This window comes from Parambassis ranga, chromosome 20 (genome assembly GCF_900634625.1).
Source record: "Parambassis ranga chromosome 20, fParRan2.1, whole genome shotgun sequence".
Classification (NCBI taxonomy): domain Eukaryota; kingdom Metazoa; phylum Chordata; class Actinopteri; family Ambassidae; genus Parambassis; species Parambassis ranga.
Genome location: NC_041040.1, coordinates 6,286,451 through 6,302,700, shown reverse-complemented (window position 1 = coordinate 6,302,700; position 16,250 = coordinate 6,286,451). Strand labels below are relative to the sequence as shown.

General features: G+C 42.7%; 1 protein-coding gene across 3 annotated transcripts in view; it reads right to left on the bottom strand.

Annotated features, from left to right (window-relative positions):
* The window catches only part of pard3aa (par-3 family cell polarity regulator alpha, a), a 296,902-nt gene that overhangs the window by 201,934 nt on the left and 78,718 nt on the right, over window positions 1-16,250 (bottom strand). For all 3 annotated transcript variants that reach the window (XM_028433418.1, XM_028433420.1, XM_028433417.1), the window contains exon 3: window positions 2,014-2,188. In XM_028433418.1, coding sequence (XP_028289219.1) covers window positions 2,014-2,188 — 175 coding nt within the window. The remainder of the gene's footprint in view (window positions 1-2,013; window positions 2,189-16,250) is intronic.

Genomic DNA, 16,250 nt, shown 5'->3' with positions numbered 1-16,250 from the left:
ATAATAGGTCAGGGTTAAACACTTCTGTAACTGTAAGTACTTCAATATTAGATGTGTAATAAAGTTAAATGTGCCTATATAATGTGCCGTAGCAGCAGAGAGCCACACATTATCCCACACACACACACACAGCATATGCACACATCCCTTCACAAACATACACTGAGTGTTGACTCGTGCATTATTCAGCATGGACCTACTGTTTGAGGATTTCACGGTATTCTTCTACTGCACTCAGACAGGTTGTCACTGAAGCTGTGCACATTATCATAGGCCACACTGTCATTGCTGCAGTGATGCAACGGTTTAACCCGAAAGTGTTATGAAGACTATTTCTATTTTTGCTCATGTAGCCACAGGGATTGTGTGCACCTTTAATACTTGGCGTAGACAGACGGTGGATTATACACTTTATAGTGTTTGTTACAAAGAGATTGCACCATATCCACCTATAGAGCAAAGGTTGTCTATTTGAATATTTCAGTCTTAGGAGACTGACTCGCTTATAAAGCAAGCCCCCAGAGGCCACAATTTGACACTTGCACACACCACTTGGTTCTATTGCATGTTAAATGAAGCTCCAACCAATAATGCATGTAAAAAATATGGTGTCTAATGTTCCTAATGATGAATCCCTTCTGGTCATGAGGAGACAAGGTTTGGTCTCAGGTTCCAATGCATGATGGTCTGCATCAATCTGTGCATGGTACAAGATTTGCACAGATACATTTGGTACACGTTGGCGTGAATCCTCCATAGAGGTAAAATTGGATTTAAATCACAGATTTCTTGTGTTGTAGAAAAGAAGTTTCCAGTAGCGCTTTTAAATCTACTTTGTCCAGTGTTGGTATCGTTTCACCACATGTAAACACTTTTAGAAGCTAAGCATCAGTAATACAGAAACTCTGTTGGCGTAGGGGATAAAAGACACCAAAACATCCCTCAGAAACCAAGTCCACATTTCAAATGTAGGTTTGTTTGAATTTACTTGACAGCAGGTCAGACAGCATTGAAAAAAACTCCTTTTCACACTATGAAACTGCTTTACTGTCAGACCGCCACCATTCTCAAGAACAATTTCCATAAATCTCCACAGTCTATCAGGCCAGGGTGAGCTCTCACACTAAGAGTAAAGTCGACTGTCCATTCATGTGCATTAGTGTGTCACTCCACCTCTGTGCGTGAGTTTGAGCTGCGAATGTCTTAGATGTCCTTTGAAGTTGAAGACAGCTCTGCAACAGCTCACTGGTTCCACTTCATGGGACGTGAATATGTGGACATGAGCAACATCTGATGTGTCCGTGCCATGTATGGGCGTGTGCATGTGCATGTCCACCTTTGTCTGGTGTGTGTGCTTGTGCTCATGCATGACTGTGTGTCACGGCGTCTCTGTTTCTTGTCTCGCTTTCCACCTGTCTGTCTAAGTTAGCGCAGTGTTATTCCCTGGACACTCTGCACAGACTTGAGAGACACCTGAAGCATGTCAAATACGACTTCAGATTCTGACCAGTCCGCAGTGGAAGAAAAAAGTTTCCCTTTTTTTTTTTGTTCCCGCTGGGCATTGTTTTGGAAACCTGTAATCACTACTTATCTGTGATCTTTGACTGCTTAGCTTGCCTGAACCTCATACCAGAAAACATCCCAGACAGTTGCATTTGTTATGCCTGACTTTCTGAGTAACTTTCAGCTTTCAGATGCCAGCTTTCATGTCTCTGACCTTTTGAAGCCTTGCCATTTAAACTCCTGCTGGTGGCACAGATTCCCGCCTCATTCTTAAAAAAGCCACAGTGCAGGCCTAAAGGTACCAGCTATACTGATGCTAATTTTTCACTTCTTTGCATCAGATGACAGCCTTTTCTATTTCACATTGCACCTCTCAACTGTCTCAAACTATTTGTGCTTGAAGGCAGAAAATTTACTTTAATTTATTTTAGTTTTAGTTTAAAGCAGGCGGTATATGACAGGGTTTCTTCTAAATGCATTTTAACACTTATTAACTGCAATTGGACTCACTGGATAGCAGGGCAGACGGAGTGACCTCGATCTCACTGTTGGCTTGGTATGGCTGGAAGGCCGAAGCAGAGCTGATCTCACTGGAGAATGGTTCTGGACTCTGTGTACCTGTGGAGCTGGCGCTTGTGCCGTCACCTCCATTGTGTGGATCCTGCTCTTCAAATACTGCCACCAGCTGGAGAAAGAGAAGCACAACACATTGTCATACTACTTTTCATTATACACATAAGACTTTGTATGCTACAGTGTATTTTTATTTCAATTTTCACTTTACTTTACACTTGCAATACCTGCAGTCTTCACTGGGTTGCCAGGTTTGACACCCACAATATCTCCATTTCAACAAAGGTGATATGTTGGCACTTACACTTTAACACACACTTCTCATTGATACAGCTAACATGCACTTAACAAGAATGCAAAAGAGGGAGGTTAGACTGTGGTTTGGACCTAGAATCACTCGACAATTTCTGAGCAATGAGGAGAAATAGATCCAGCCCCTGGACTGAGACACACAACGAGAGAGCGATTAGAGAATCCCAGAGTACAACCTGCAGCATTGCCAAGTGGCTTCCACTGCCAGCTCAACCTGCTACTAAACCTCTCGCAGGAAGATTAACCTCTCATTTTACCCAGACAGAGCAGCAGAATGATACACACCATGCTATGTATATTACAGATTTGAGATGAGTTCCTTTTCATGTCTTTGTGCTACCTGCAAATCTATGTAATGGAAAAGCGGAGAGAGCAACCAACAAAGAAAGCATTAGTCACTGTTGTGAGCAAGCAGCTTTCATGTACCCCACATCATATTTGTCTGAAAGTGAAAATAGCTCAAGTGTTATTCCATGTATTTGCTGTTTTTCATCACCCCGACCCAGGGAAATCTGCATATAAACAAGTTTAGAGGTCCCCGCTCCTCTTTTTGATTTAATTCATATGCAGAGGATGGTGCTTAAGTGTGTATGTGTTTGTGTATCTGCGTCTGAATTTATGCCTTCCCGCGAGTATGCCCATGTGGTTTACTGTTGCCGTAATTCACAGCGACATCTCTCACGCTGGCTTTGCACAATTAAAGTTTTTTTCTGCCTCTAAGATGTTTCCAAGCATCCCAACGCCATCTCTGAGACGTACTCCATCACTGAAGGCTTCGCCCATTTCACTCTAATCACGTTCCATTCCGATCTTGAAATTACATTCTTCAGGTTGTAAGGGTTTATCGCAAATTTGCTTGGTGCACCAGAGAGGCAATCAGTGAGGAAAGAGATCTGCTGCTACAAAATAAAAAGGCCTCAATAATAGAAATGAGGCAGTTCAAGGAAGTGATATCCAGCAGGTTTGCTTATTGGTAAATGTGAAAGGCGGTTTAACTTCTAATATAATTAAATAGGCAAAATGAGGATAAATATTGACCAGTATGGTTTGATATGGTGGCGTGTTTGTGGACTCGTTTAGAAGGAGTTCCTTCTGGCGTGCTGCAGCAACGTTGCCGTCAAAGTAAGGACCACAGAGCTTCACCTTAATCTTGGGTTAGTAATCTGAGGGTGCCAAATCAGGTGAATATGTAAAGTCTTTCCATCTCTGGATGGCAGCCCTCACCACCGTGGACCTGTGGGCTGGTCTTGGTCATTTGCTGTGGAAAACTGTGGAACCCAGCTCTATGTACAGCATTGTTTTGCTCACAGATCTTGTTTGGGGTGTCCTGTGGTGCTCCCTTTTTTCTTTTTTACTTCATGTCCTGGGCTACCTTGGGCAAAATCCTTTAGCACATAAGGTAGCCTATTACTGACCATTGGCTGATATTTTCTATTTTCTTTTGCAATTCTCAATTCCTTAAAAAGTTTCAAACTTTTTGCATGAATGCATATTTCTTCTCCTTGGCCATCTGCAACCCTCAGTTAAATGTTTGGTTACATCTTTAATTAGTCAATATTTGTGCTAGTTTGAATTTCCATGGTTCTGATGATAGGAAAAGGTGGCTGAGTGAAGGGATATCCCAAAATGTATTTACTCTGCTCCAGTGCGTGTGTGTGCTAGCCAGTGAGTCATTAGTAACAAAGCAATCAGGCCTCCCATTCATATATTGCTTGGAGTATTTAGCATCCCGACAAGCCCTGTGCCTGCCAGCTGCCCATTTAGAGAAGTGGTGAATACTGCTGTTGTGCGATTCATTTTTAAATACATTCCAAATCCCACTAATTAGGTCCACTTTGCCATTGCCTTGCATCCTTTCACCAGACACTCCACAGCACTCTGTTGGTATCTGACATGTACAGCTAAACTCATTCAAACACCCTCCATCCCATAATCAAATGGTCCTGCATTTATCCTGCATTCAATATTTATGGGCTCTTGAAAGTGCTCTTTCGTCCCCCATAACCAAAGATGTGAAGGGCTTAGGGCTTTTTCTCTGTGTGTGTGTGTGTGTCATCCAAGTCATCCGACTCATATACTTAAACAGCAAAAACTCATTATAAGCTTTTTGTTCTCTTTTTAAACCTTATTTAGGTGTTGATAACTCAAGTTAGGTTCAGTTAATGTCCCAAAAAAGTACAGATTAATCAAAACTTCAGCCTATAATTTGATCAGTTATGATTATTATTACTATGAGTCTACCATGGGTATAATCTACAAGCCAAAATAACTTAGTTTCTGTATTTCCAACAAGTGTGTCTATCTATAAGGGTGCAGTCCAGACGCTCAGAATCAGTGCTGTGACCAAAACACACACACACACACACATGTGGAAGAAGTTGGAAACCTTTGTTTCACTTGCACAGTTATCATCAATGCCCAGAGCTTCTTTGGATGAGGCGAATTTAGAGAAGAACCCCATTACACGTCCTCCTCTTTCTCTCTAAGCTCTTTCCATGCTGTCCTCTGTATACGTTAGAGAATAGGGCAGCGGCCAGAGGGGGTAAAAAAAAAAATGATGCAATTCTTTCTGTTGGTGGGACACAGCTCAAGCAGCAACACAGTAAAAGCCATCACAAAACGCTTTCCCTCCGTCTGGGAATTGGTCACAGGCACTTTAGAATTGAGACGATTTCACGTTTCAGTTTTTTTTATTTTTTTTATTCACACACTTTTCCCCTGTGGCTGCTGCTGTACAGCGAGTTGTATTCAGAAGTTTTTCAAAAGGAGGAAAAAGTTGATGTACAGATGAGAACAGCAGAGATAATTGTCAAGTGGCGTGACAGCTGAGGCTGAGGATTCAAAACAGACGGGAGAGAGAGGGAAAGAGACCATTTTAAAGAGCTGCATGGAGCTAAAAACACACACTTATATCAAAACCAAAGGTGGGGAAAGAGGAATGAGAGAGGGACAGCATGTTACAGGCTGTGGGTAGAAGAAATGTTCCACTTTCCACTCTCAGGATAAACTTTGGAGCGATTTGAAAAACCTATTTAGCTCCTACCTGCTCCAGTTGAGAGAAGCGAGGAAAAGAGAAGAACTGACTGAGTCTTATTTCAAGGGCACTCTCTCTCTCTCTCTCTCTCTCCAGCAGGGAGCTACAACATTACTGCTGCCTTAAGCCCCTGGAGCAAGGCTGACACTCATCCACTCTCAGCCTGTTCCACTGACTGTCACAGCAGCTGCCAATCAACCGCTATCTACCTGGAAGCCTGAGGGCTGCTGGAGAGAGAGGCAAGAGCCGGGGATGGTGAGAGATGATGATGAAGGGGTGACACGAGGCGGAGGATGGGGAGAAGAAGCAAAAGAAAAGAAAATAGAAAGAGAGAGAGAGAAAGTCAGACAGGCTGGGCATTCTCTGCAGCCTCGGTACAAGTTGTATTTGGGATTCAACATTTCCATATCTATAACAGAGAGAGCAGGGCACCGAAAAACAGAATCTCAGGGATGCCTTTCATGTTGGCCTTCTTTGATCTCCTTCCGGCTTTTGGCAGCAAGGTGGAGAAGAAGAAGAAGACGAAGAGGAAGGAAGCAGGTGGGGGGAGGTTGAGGAGCTGTTTTGACAACCTCTCTCCACCCCCCACCCACCCACCACCACCACCACCACCAAACACACCCCTCTAACTTCACAACCTCTGATCTGCCAAGAAGCCCGGGCATTAGGACTGGCACCTGTACAAAACAGCCGTCCTGAGCGATCACCGAGTGGGGCTCCGAAAGACGCAAGACAACAGAGGTTATTAGCAGTCACGGGGCAGCGCTGGCACTGCCAACAGAGATGTGTAATACCTGCGCTGCAACGCTCTGACACTAATCCATATCTGCCACAGCGGCTTTTTCACAGCCGAATGGAAGGGATGGCTGTGACATGACTCAACCCGCGGGAAACCTGTCTGCTCAATCCACACCTTCAATTAAAGAGCACATCCAAAGTCGTACAAGGCTGCTTCCTGCTGTGAATATTTATTACTGCACAAAAAGTCACCCTTCGGAGGCAAAGATTCTTTATTCATTTGTCTTGCTCTTTTCCAATCCAGAAGCTAAAATTCAAAGTGTGTCAAATGAGCAGTGATTACAACTTAAAGAATGGGCGGATAACACTAATTTACTGAGCTCACTTTACTTCTCTTTGTGTGTGTGTGTGTGTGTGGATGCAAATGACTCTGTGAAAGGAAAGGGATAACATTTTAGTCAGTGTAATACTTGATTTGATGAATAAATGAAAGCTGTGTTTAAGCGATTAAATGCTGAGGAACAGATCAAATAATACCTTCTTGACAAAAAGATGGTAAAACATCAACATCCAGAATGCAGCAGGCATGTTACCTTCTACCTGTTACCTGTTAGCTTGTTGCTACAGCTAAGAGCCGGTCAGAAGGATCAAAGTGAAGTTAAACCATACACTGCATATACACAGATGGATGACAGTTTCGTCTTCATCCATTGTACGAAAGTGAGGCCAAAAAATGTGGGTGCTGCCATGTTGGTTAAAGACGCAGAGTCTGTGCAGCAGAGGTCGAGAGGTGACACAGATCAGTGTGATAAGAGTTAGCCAACAGGCTATATATTTTAAAAGTACCTTCTGTTTTTATCTGAGGGTTTTATACAGCAGTAAAAAACATTGCTCTTACTCTACATCCCTCTGTTAAAGGGTCATTTCTTAAATGTATTCCACTTGAGCAACAAGCATGCAAAAACTATTAAAGTACATCTTGTAGTTTGAACAGCAGCCATTATTCATTTACCACCATTATAATAATACAAAACAGATTTCAAATCAGCAAAACATCAGCTATGCATTGTCTTTCACATACTGTTTCTGTTACACACACCCTCACACATACACAAACATACACACACCCTCACACCCACACACCAGGTTTCATCTCCCCTCCTCATCATTTATCACCATTTTATTGCAAGGGCACCAAGGGGCGCAAAGTTATTACAGGTACAGTAGCAGTGGAAGCTGTGAAAGCCACTTACTCCACCAGAAACTCCAAGGACTTTAAACTTGTTGAGTAATGGCTGCTTCAACCACTATCCCTCATCCACACACCACCCATCTATCCATCCATCTGTCCATCCATCCGTTCACCCCCCCCCCCCTCCCAGCAGCAGCCATGGATCTTTTAAGAATCAATCAATGACGTACAGTTTGATCATCAATCAAGCACAGTTTTTGATGTTGCATTCTTCTTGATCATATATTCGTTTTATTTCCCTTAAAGCACTCATCTACAGGAACCTGACCTTAACTTTTTATGACCTTAAGCAACATCACACTGAATGAACCTGCCTCCTCTTATTCTATCACACACTTTTTAATATTTCAATGTTGCCTATCGTCCATTATTTCTCACACACCGTGAGTGGAACGAACCAACAAAGTGCTTAGTCCTGTATTTTTCCTGCTCATTAAAACCATCAAATATTCAGCAAATAAGTCTCCAGCACTCTGGCCTACCATCACTAGCATCCCAAGTAACCCTCAGATGGCACCCTGCAGTGCTTTAGGAACATATGCATATTTCAGGTGCTGTCACACAGGGTTGATTCAAGGGAAGAGCGCCCTGAAGGCTTGCTAAGGCAAGACCTGAAATGATGACACACACTGCAAAGCAAACGTAATGCGTAAAGATGCTGCGGCACGTGGAACACATCCTCCCGTTTACTGAAGCATGAGGGTGGTGGTGGAGGTGTTGGTAGATGACAGGCTTATAGAAATTTAATGTCTGAACAAGGAGAAATTGGTTTATGTAGCTAAAACATTGACTCATCATTTCTTTTGGTTTGTAGAGAAAAACACAAGGTGGGAGGGGGTGTTAAAGTGGACGGAGGAGGCAGTGTGAAAATATACAGAGCAAGCAAAGTTTAACCAGATTAGAGACTCATCCCTTTCAAAATCCACCAGGCTACGTTCTCGTCCCTGCCTTTGATGTTTCCCTTCTGCGTTAGGGGAAATGAATTCGCACATATCAGGGCGCCGTGTGCAAGCACTACCTACGCAGTGCTGACAGGAGGGAAAATTCCTATTACGCCCCTGACGCGCACCTCCATGTATATTAATACCTTATAACCTCTGGTCATATGTACAATGCTACCCTATTCAGCCCTGGGAAATAAATAACAGTTTTTTTAAAAGCTCACAAAGAGACATTCGCTGTGGAAGAGTGGAAGGGAGCAGAAGAAGGAGAGAGCGGGGAGCAATAAAAGGAGAAATGATGACATATTCATGAAAGCAATTAAGGTGGGTGTCCATAAGAAAGCAAGAAACATGATAAGCATCTTCTGACCTCGACGGGCTAAATTAACATCAATCACCTGACACTAATTAACACTGAGCAGACACAAGAAATAATGCTGAACTAATCTTGTTCCATCAGCCCGTCTACACTTTTAAATGTAATCATATTAATTATACTTTTCCATTAAAAAGGTGTACGGAAATGTCTTGAGGTTCTCTACTGTCAATTCACTTTGTAACATAACTTTGACTGAGACGCTATTATGACCCAGAATCACCTCAAACTGGTTCATGTCAAAAAGGATCAGTTTCACAATAAAACGATATGAGAAAGATATGAGAAACTAATTTTGAGGCATTTTGTATGTGACAATTTTGCCTCGTAATGTGAAGACTCTCATTCATCTAGGCTGTGTTATATCTACTAGTTTGAAATGCAACTAGATTTATTGTGTAGTTTTTTGACAATTTGATTCTGAAGAACCAATGAAGCCACTCAGGTAGTGGCGACACATCTTCAAAAAACTATGCTCTGAGGCCAGTTGCCTCAATTTTAAACTCTTGGTTATGACAAAGTGAGCCAAACCACGATCGAACCATAGTTTTAATACCAAAACTTAACTTAACAAAAGCTGACTCGACCAAGTTACAATGACAGTGAAGGAATTAAATAACAAGTGACCCACAGGGGACAGGGATCCATGCCTTCTGGGGGAAGTCTGGAGTTATCAATATCGTTATCACAGTTACCGTTTCCACTCACTGGTTGGTGAGGTTTTAACAACAAAAAGGGTTTCAAATGATCGTGATATTGGTTATCATGAGTTTGATATTAAGTTCTTGAAAATGTATCTTTAAGTGTCCCTGGTCACATCTTATCATGGGATATCATGGAATTTTGATCAAATGGGAGTTTAGAAGGACTATTAGCAACAACGTGCTAATGCAAAGGGACTCAAAGCTGCTCTTTAGGAACCTCTGGGTGACGTCACAAAAAGTCTGTCCATTGTTATTTGTAGTCAATGTTTCTCAGCCTTTTTAGAGAAACGACTGCATTTGCCGCTGCGGACAAACACATTTATTTTCACATTTTCCTGAGACTCGGTTGATTTTCTTCTTTCACTTTACTTTTTGCTTCTTTTGAAGGACATTGTACTTGACTGCACAGAAAGCACGGGCTGTACCCAAAATAGTTTGTGCAGTCTAATCATTTGTTTATGCCATCCTCAATTGATTTTCATTCCACCCCACATTCACTTTGCTGTCTAAACAAGAGTTGTTGCGGGCACCTTCAGGTGTTGCACCCTCAAACTGGTCTCGAAGAAATCTAATCAATGCATTGAACCTATACCTGCTCCCACAGTCTTCATCCAGCCTGCCTCCACCGCACTGCACTCCCAATCTAATAATGCCTTTCCTCGCCAGCTCTGATTCACATGCAAAACAACAGCCAGACAGTCTGTCTAGAGGCCACACACACGCCGCAAATACACACACACACACAAATGCACAACGTACATGAGTGTACCCACCTGCGTACATGTACACACACAAACTGCAGATGCACACAAAAGCACAAAAAAGTCACAGTTTGTGTATTAGCATTCCTCTCCCAAAGCGATAGCATTAGCAAAACCCATATTCTAACAGTGCATTTCAGAGGGAAGTGCCCTTCAATCTTTCATTGGTTATGCACAAAGCTATGAGAGAGTAATTAAAAAACTCCACATCCAGGGACCTCTGTACAGACAGAGAGAGAGAGAGAGAGAGAGGGCCAAAAGAAAAAAAGGGAAAGCTTCAAACATTTCAGGCCTCCCTGGTGGAAAGAGATGGACGGAATGGGTAACAGAAAGTAGAGTGGAGCAGACAGAGAGGGAGGGCCGTATCCTTGACAAGGCCAGACATCCTCTGTAGTCTGAGCAAATGGAAATCAGGTGTTTCATATCTTTAGACCTAATCATTAATCAGACGAATTTACACTTTAGAACTCTTGTATCAGGCATGCTTGCCCTGATTGCTTACAGATTACCTGTTTCGGGATGTCCTCCTTTCACTGAGTGCACCATACATCAAAATCCAAGCTACAGTAGGTGTTTTAACGTAAGATTTTCTCTCTAAATAACTGTTTTGTGTGCTGTGTTTACTTGTGGGAGTTTGGGTCTGAGAGCTGTGTGATCTGCATAAAGAGATCTATTCTCTAAAAAGAAGCAAGTGGAATAAACAAAGAGTTAGCTTTCAAGCAGACCTGTATAAATCCATCAGATTTTGGGAAGATACAGATCAAAATGCAGTTCCAGTATGACAGGCGGATTTAAGATGAATTTTCTGGCTTTGAGGTGCGTATAATTTGGCCAAATGAGAGTGTTGTTGTCCCTGTTGGGTGGCCTTCTCCCCCCGTCACCTGGGATGGCCCTGGGTGAGCTGTCTCATAGCCCGGGGCCATGGACCAACAACAGAGGCTGAATGTGCACACAGACTATTTTAAAATGCAAAGTGAAGCCCTTTGAAACAGACTTCAAAACAAATACCTCAATGAGTTCAATACTTGGAATACATTACATACATAACACAGTTTTTGTTACTAGGAGCGTTAACTCATATTCAGTGATGATTTTTCCATGAACAATGTGTGCACATGTGTAAAAAACACCAATTTCTTTACGAGGAAATACAATATAGAAGATGGGTAATCCATCCAAAAATAATAATTGTTTCAACAGCAACAACAAAGCAGGATCTTCTGTCCTAGTGGAACAGGTGCAGTCAAATCTGACAGTAACTGGGATATGCTAACCAGCAGTGACAGCTTTGACAATGACTACCAAGCTAACACAAGAGATACAAAGGATACAAGGTTGTCTTTGCTTACAGGAAAGAAGAATAATTTTAAGAATATTTCCACTTTGTCTCTTAAGTGGCTTAGAGTGGCTTGCTGACGAGCAACGCTAAAATGAGAGAACCCTCATCCTGCCAATATGCTAATAATTGTAGTGACCACTGTGTGGCTATAAGTTATAAGGGATAAGTTGGGTGACGTCGAACCTTATGTCACCAAGGTTCATGAGTTTTTGGCCATAACAAAAGTATGAAATAACAAACAAGTAGCTAAAATATGTGCATGAAATGTTATTTAAAGTCAGACCCTGGCATAATTATCATACTGACACAGTCTAACAAACTAACTAATGAAGAAACTTTCATCTCTGCAGTTAAAAACAAAAACATGCTATCTGGAACATCCAGATTTGGGCACAAACAAAAAGCCCACATTCTCAAAAGAGGTGTTTGTACTGTGGGTGCTTGCATTTACCATACAAGATAAGACCAATCACAGTGTAGTCTTGAACTCTCTGCGACTCCATTGCTAATCAGGCAATGATTAGCAATGCAGGGAACAGGCAGTCTGGGCCTGGATATCGCCTATTCAAATATCCACTGACAACACCTGAATCCTTTAAGCATGAAAAGCTCTCCATTGTGTTTTGTTGGTATTGCCATCTAACCAAAACCAAAGAACACACCCCCTATCGCTGTGTGTGGTGTTCCTGTTCAAAAACTGAGGAATGTGTGCAATGCGTACAGAGGGACGATAGACAATGTCCGAGTGTAACAAGACTGTTATCTACAAACCTTCTATACCAGAAAGAGACAAGCAGGCACAGACTGAATACACAATGGAACACCTGAGGTCCTTATTACACACACACACACACAGAGAGAGAGAGAGAGAGAGAGCCTAGTTAGCATATCCCTACCTGTCTTTTAGCTGAGCAGCTATCAGCCACTAAGCCAGTCAGCTTGTCAATCAAGAAGCCTGGTGCTCAGCTCTACTGCTAAATAAGACAGTAAGATTTTCAGCCAGTCAGCTAATGAGTAAAGGAAACCACAAAGTAGAAAAAAACAACTATTCAGTGAGTCATGTATTATTATGTATTAATAGTTGTGTATTATCTAGTCTGTTAGCTATTGGAGCCAAAAAAAAGTGTCAGCCAGCAAGCCAACCAGTGACCCAATCACCCAGTCAGCCAGCAAGGAGGTAGCCGAGTGGAGCTAAACACCCTGCTGCTGGCACTGAACTGAGCCGAGACAGAGCCAACACCCACCACACACACACACACACACACACACACACACAACTAGCCAGTGGGGACAGCACTGTCATTATCTGCCATCTGCAGGCCTGAGTGGCCTTAGCCTGGAGGGGAGAGGAAGAAGCAGGGAAAGAGGATGCTTGTCCTTATGTGTGTATTTGCAGGGGTGTAAACACACAGTGTGAGAAGTGACACACTGTCGCTAACACACAGAATCGCACGGGAAGACAACAAAGAAATGGCTTTGTGCCTACCAGTGAACACACACAAGCCTGGCTTTGTGTGAGAGAGTAGTGTATAACCACAATGTGTTAGACAAGAAGCAAGCAGTACAACAGTGTACTTAACAAGTACAATCTGACAGACAAAACACCACAACACAAGTGTATGTGTGTGAAGCGAGTGTGGATGGTTCTAACATAATGTTTAGACAGATATGTTAATGATGGCCTCGTGCAATGTGCTTCTGATCCAATTATGTGAACTCCTTGATTGTTATTGTAGGCACGATTGTACTTGAAGGATAGAAGTGTGTGTGGAAGGGGTTTCTAAGAGCAGAAACTCTAAGCCAGGCATGCAGAATGTCTGAAGAATATAACAACAGCAAGAAAACCCAGCACAGAATCTTCAGACTGAATAACAAGGACACAGGCTGCTGAGATTTTGAGTATTTTTTTCTGTTCTTCCTCTCCCTGCTGTTTCTGAGGCTGTAGCCAAGCACATCACTTCAGAGAGCTCAGCACCTCTACGTAGTAAGGTTGGCTGTGTGTGTGTGTGTCTGTGTGTGTGTGTTGGGTTGTATGGCAGCCAGCTTAATGTAGAAACTGAATTACATCCATAAGATTCTCAGAGATATGCATGCAGCTTTCCAAGAGTAAACAAATCAGTAAGTGCAAAAGCTGCAGATGTGTTTGCATGTGCGTGTTGATGGCATCTTAATCTGTGTCTTCTAAAAGGCAGACTGGGTCAGCACACTATTTATTAAAAACAAACTAATACTGACAGCTTTTTGTTGCTACATAAACGCTGCCAGATGAAACACTGACAGCCAAGAACAGACTCAAATCTCAATGTACCTGCTACAAAAACATACGTACTGACAATCACGCTGTCTGACAAATACCTCAGACAAACCCTTGAGTCAAACATTCCACAGACTAAATACATTTGGTATTTGGCAGCCCTGAAACATTTCTATAAGCTGCAGAAGAAGATCCGCAATCACCCAGGTCATTTTCAGTTCACTTGTTAAGAGTTCCCTAACCACATTTCTATACATTTCTCTAAGTTCCCGTCTGTTCTGCCTACTAATAACCATTTGCGTTGAGGTCTGCCTCTCTGTTCACCCTCTGTGTTCCTTCCAACTGCAGGTTGCTGTCTTTGCAAGGCAGCTTGTGCCCTCTAGTGCACATCACACTCCAAATACCTTGCAAGTAACTTTTCTCACCACTTCTGTATGGGAAGGCAACAGGAGAGAACTGTTGCTCCTGTATGTGTTATTACTCGTATGTGAGTAAGTGTTTTCCCCACACGTACAGTATGTCTTTCATGAGAAGTCACATGATCAGTATTTTTAGCTTTAAACAATCAAGCTAGAAAAAAAACTGTAAGGGCTTTCTAGTGTTAAAATTGTCACAATGGAAAAGTCAAACGAATGTAGTGACCCAAACGGCGTGCCCCACCCTGTGCATAATGGGAGGTTACATGCCGGGGTGGGGGTGTGTATGTCTGGGGAGTGCTGCTGAACTCCCGTAACCTCAATTATTCAGCATTAGGCCCTGCTATTGATTTCCTGTTGGATCGACTTACTGAGTCCCGAGAGTTGGGACAGTGACATGCTATAGCCTTCCCTGGGAGGGATCTTTAAGAATGGATGGATGGATGGGAGTCTGTTAGGAGGACAGAGAAAAGAGATACAGATCCACGGGATGAGAGGAGGGTGTAATTAAAGATTCCACTTATCAAGTCTGTGATAGATGAAGATGCCACAGCTCATGGGCGAGTTAGTTAGGAGGAGGCTAGTGAGTTAGGCTGCACGACCTTGGGAAGAGAGGGGGACGCTGCGTAAAGGCCAGAAGGTTCCCATGACTCGGGCTCCAGTTTAGGGAGGAACAATATTTATGTTTTAAAAGAAAACTCTGCGCCTGTCAGATACACGGGGGGGGAGAGACTAATTGTTGAGGTTATGCACTATTATTACTGGTGTTGATGTTCTGGGGGGAGTTAAGGCATTTTGTCAAGCATTTATTAGTGCCCAGGCCATCCTCTGTGAAAACATGTACTTTCTGCACTTTCTAGCAGTACGGGCACAAACAAAGATGCATCCTGCCTTAAAATGTCAGTTCCTACAGTGGAGAAACACTAAATATGTCTCACACCAGAACAATCAGCTGCAAAAACCATTCAAATTATGTTGATCAGACAAGAACAGCATCCTCATGTTACTAAAAGTACTTGTTTGCTGTGTAGGTCTAAATCTCACATGTAGGACTGTCTTCTTCTTTACCTGGCTTCATGGTCAGATGTGGGTCAGGATCCAAATAAAACAGATGGCAAGAGTTGCCTTTCTGCAGTTTCTCCTTGGCCCAACCTTGAGAAGCTGTGCTGGGCTGAGCAGAGCTCTGATCTGGGCTGAGCAGGTTTGGAGATTGAAAACTGGAGGGGGGCAAATCTGAAGCCCGAAGCCTAAGAACGGAGCTAAGTCAAAGAGGCTCAGGCACATAAGACAGTGGTGTTTTGAGTATCTTCAGTCTAGCAGTGTTGAATTTCAATAAATCATCCTTTATCAACCTTTATGTGGAGAATTCTACTTCTTCTAAATCAAAACACAGAAAATTGAGCATCATGAATGAGCACTAAAAAAAAAGAGAATCATCTCAACACACTGAGTTGTTTTTATATTTGACACAAGATAAACAGCAGTCTTTCACTTTAACTTCAACTTTAGAGATGCTGCTTTAAATGACTGGTTGTTTGGCGGAGGTGTGTTTGCAGCAGTGAGTGGGTTGGGGCTGGGTATGGGGTGAACAGGGTGAGATCGAGGTCTTGGCAGTGAGTAGTTAGCTGTCGGCAATTCGGCTCCACCTCCTAATCAACCCTTAATTGGCAGTGTTGATGACAAGTTCAGGCCGTAGGGCAGACCACAGTGCCTGTTTACTGCTGTCTCGGCTTCTTCTTCTTCTTCTTCTTCTTCTGCTAATTTACAGCAGTGCACTACTCCCCATCTCCAGACAGACAGATGTCTATGAATCCAGACTCTGTGAGGTGTTGATGTTTGTGTACATGTGTCAAAGGTCTGTTTTGACCCAGGTTTATACCTGTCAAAATCTGCTTTGGTGATATATTTTAGCAACATAGATCTGAGTGCATTCATTAGCTCTTCTTGACAGTATTTGTCAGTCAATGATACAGATCAAAAGGCCCTGTGATTACAAGAAATTACACAAATCATCGTCGGCTAGATCATCGACTATCTGTCAAGACTT